Source organism: Octodon degus, unplaced genomic scaffold, assembly GCF_000260255.1.
Source record: "Octodon degus isolate 3935 unplaced genomic scaffold, OctDeg1.0 scaffold00113, whole genome shotgun sequence".
Lineage (NCBI taxonomy): Eukaryota > Metazoa > Chordata > Mammalia > Rodentia > Octodontidae > Octodon > Octodon degus.
In genome coordinates, this window is record NW_004524689.1 from 2,053,888 (window position 1) to 2,056,329 (window position 2,442).

The 2,442-nt window shown below is 58.9% G+C and overlaps 2 protein-coding genes across 4 annotated transcripts in view; both read right to left on the reverse strand.

Annotated features, from left to right (window-relative positions):
- The window catches only part of Cep104 (centrosomal protein 104), a 34,412-nt gene that overhangs the window by 18,312 nt on the left and 13,658 nt on the right, over positions 1-2,442 (reverse strand). The gene's annotated exons all lie outside the window — the stretch shown is intronic.
- Positions 192-1,864, reverse strand: LOC111812118 (centrosomal protein of 104 kDa-like). The gene is made up of 3 exons (XM_023699376.1): positions 1,833-1,864; positions 643-876; positions 192-360 (listed from the first exon to the last, which is right to left on the reverse strand). Exons 1-3 carry the CDS (start codon positions 1,862-1,864, stop codon positions 207-209), a joined length of 420 nt encoding a protein of 139 aa, XP_023555144.1. The 3' UTR covers positions 192-206.

The following is a 2,442-nucleotide window of genomic DNA, read 5'->3' on the forward strand; positions in this document are numbered from 1 at the left end:
CTGGGGAGACCGAAGCAGGACTGCTGCAAGTTGAGGCCAGACTGGGCCGTTCAGTGATTTCGCAAGACCCTGTCTCAAAAAGAAAAGGTAAGTAAAGTTAAAAAGTAGGAGGGCTGGAGCTACCGTGCAGCGTGGAGGCCCTGGGTCGCAGCCCAGCATCAGGGACAGGGAGCCTTAACACGGCGCTGCTCACCGCGTTGGGCCAGCTATGCCGCTCTCACCTGGTTATAGATGTTGTACTTATTGATATGGTTCTGGTGAAAGATCAGCTTCAGAAATTGCCCGACAGCGTCCACATACACCGACTTGAGTTCCCGAGCTTTGCAGCCTGTCTTTTCATTGTCACAGAGGGACACATACCTACAAGAAAAAGCCCGCTGTGGAAGACGTGGGCTGAAGCGAGAGCTCGCCTGCCTCACGCAGCGCAGCAGTTCTAAGCCCCTGGAGGCTGCGCCCGGGCGGGGGCGGGGAGAGCCCCGGCAAACCCCCCACTGCAGTCAGCCGCTTGCCAAGCCGGCCACCTGCAAAGGGGCCGACCCGGGCCGGCCGGGCTGCCCTGCCACCGAAGCACGTTAACACTGACTGGCCAGGCCTCGGGCAGGGCTCCGGCCCGACCTGCTCAGGCTGCTGAGGCAAGCTTACCCCAGCCTGCGAAAGCGCTCTGCTTGGTACGGCACGAAGTACTCAGGCAAGCTTTCGCTGATGTAGAACTCGATTTTACTTGAGATCATGTACTGGTGCACGAGGAGCTGCAGCTTCCTTACGCGGCACCTCTCCACCATCTGAAGAACAATTTCTTGTGGAAACTGGCAGAATCTGAAAGCAAGGACATCTGTTTTTCTGGGTCTGAGGACTGAATCCCCAGACGCCGGGCTTCTGGAGGGAAGCACAGGACCCAGGGGCTGTGAGAAGCAGGGGTCGCTAGGCCCTCTGTGGTCCAGCGAGGAGCCCACTGCCGACGGCCAGACCACCAACTCATCAGGAGATGAGATGACCCTGAGGGCTGTGGCCGTGGCAGAGCCCAGAATTTTGTACAGGAAGCTGTTTGCTGAGGAAACTACCCGAGTTAGGACTCAGGTCCTAAACATGTGACCTGTGCTGGAGGACTGGTTTCCAGCTCCTGCAGCAGACGTGCAGCCTGGGGGGAAGTGACGTCACAGGGAGTGGCCTTGGGGTTGCTGGGACCCCAGCCGCTTCTTCCTCAGCTTCTGGGTGCCTGCCGTGGGGTGACAGCTTCCTCTGGTGGTCTTCCCTGTGAGACACTGTGCCCCACTGCCCCAGATGACCACAGACCCATCTCTGAAGCACTGATCCAAGATGAACCTTTCCCTCTTGATGGAGACCACATCAGGTAAGTTTCGTCAGAGGAACAGAAAGTGGAATACAGAGCTTGCTCCTCAGATGAGCAGCGCCAGCCTTCAAGGAGCGACTGCCTCGTGTGCTCTGTGCCTGGGAGGACGCTGGGTGGCAGGAATCCCTCGCTGGAACTGCTGTCCTTGCTGACCAGAAGCGCCACAGGGGCCACTGGCTGCCCCAGGAACCCACCCTCCTCTGCCCACGCTGCTGTAGGATCACTGGGGGATGCAGGGCAGTGGGAAGCATGGTGAAACTGTGTGGCCTTGGAGGCGGGCCCTCGGCCCTGTACCCAGTCCAGCGTAGCCTCAGACTCATCCTGAGTATCTGCAGGCATCTGTGCTGTTGTCTGGAGCGACCATTCCAGAGAAGTACGACTGGGGTGTGTTACAAAATCCGGCATGTGCAGCGTGCTGAGCAGGGCATGCAGGTCCGTTCCTTCACTGTGCCAAGGGCCTTGTGGTTGTGCCCTCAAATACTGCACCAGCGTGCGGAAGCACATGCGGGCCATTTCTGTGAACACAACTCAGCGTGGCTCCCCATCCAATCTGTACACCACTACTGAACCCGTGCAGCCAGCGTCAAGGACCTTCCGGGAGGGAAGTGCCTGTGGCCCTGGCCTGGGGAGGAGCCCGAAAGGTGCCCTGGCTGTGCCACTGCCCAGACAGGTGCCAATGTCGGACACCCGAGGGTGCACCAGCTGCAGCACGAGCACCCCTGCCTTAAACCCGCTACCTAGCTCAGGCTGTTCACAGTGACCCTCCTGCCTCAGCCTACAGCGTGCTGGGATTACAGGCGTGCACCACCATGCCTGCCACGGAGGCTCCTAGTTTCAGAAAAGCAATGAAAGTCACACTCAAATAGCAAGTGTTCTTATGAACGTGCGAGTGCTCAAGGAAAATGGGAAAGACTCTCTCCACTGAAGCTCGGAAACACGCCAAAGCCGTAAGATGCAAAATCCCTCACCGAGAGGTACCCAGTCCCGGAGCTGACAGCCTAAGGCACTGTGTGTGCTAGCTGCCAGCCGCGTGCAGGGGCCAGCGCGTGCTCAGGGCTGGGCAGGGTGTAGTCTTCACGTTTTCCTAGGTC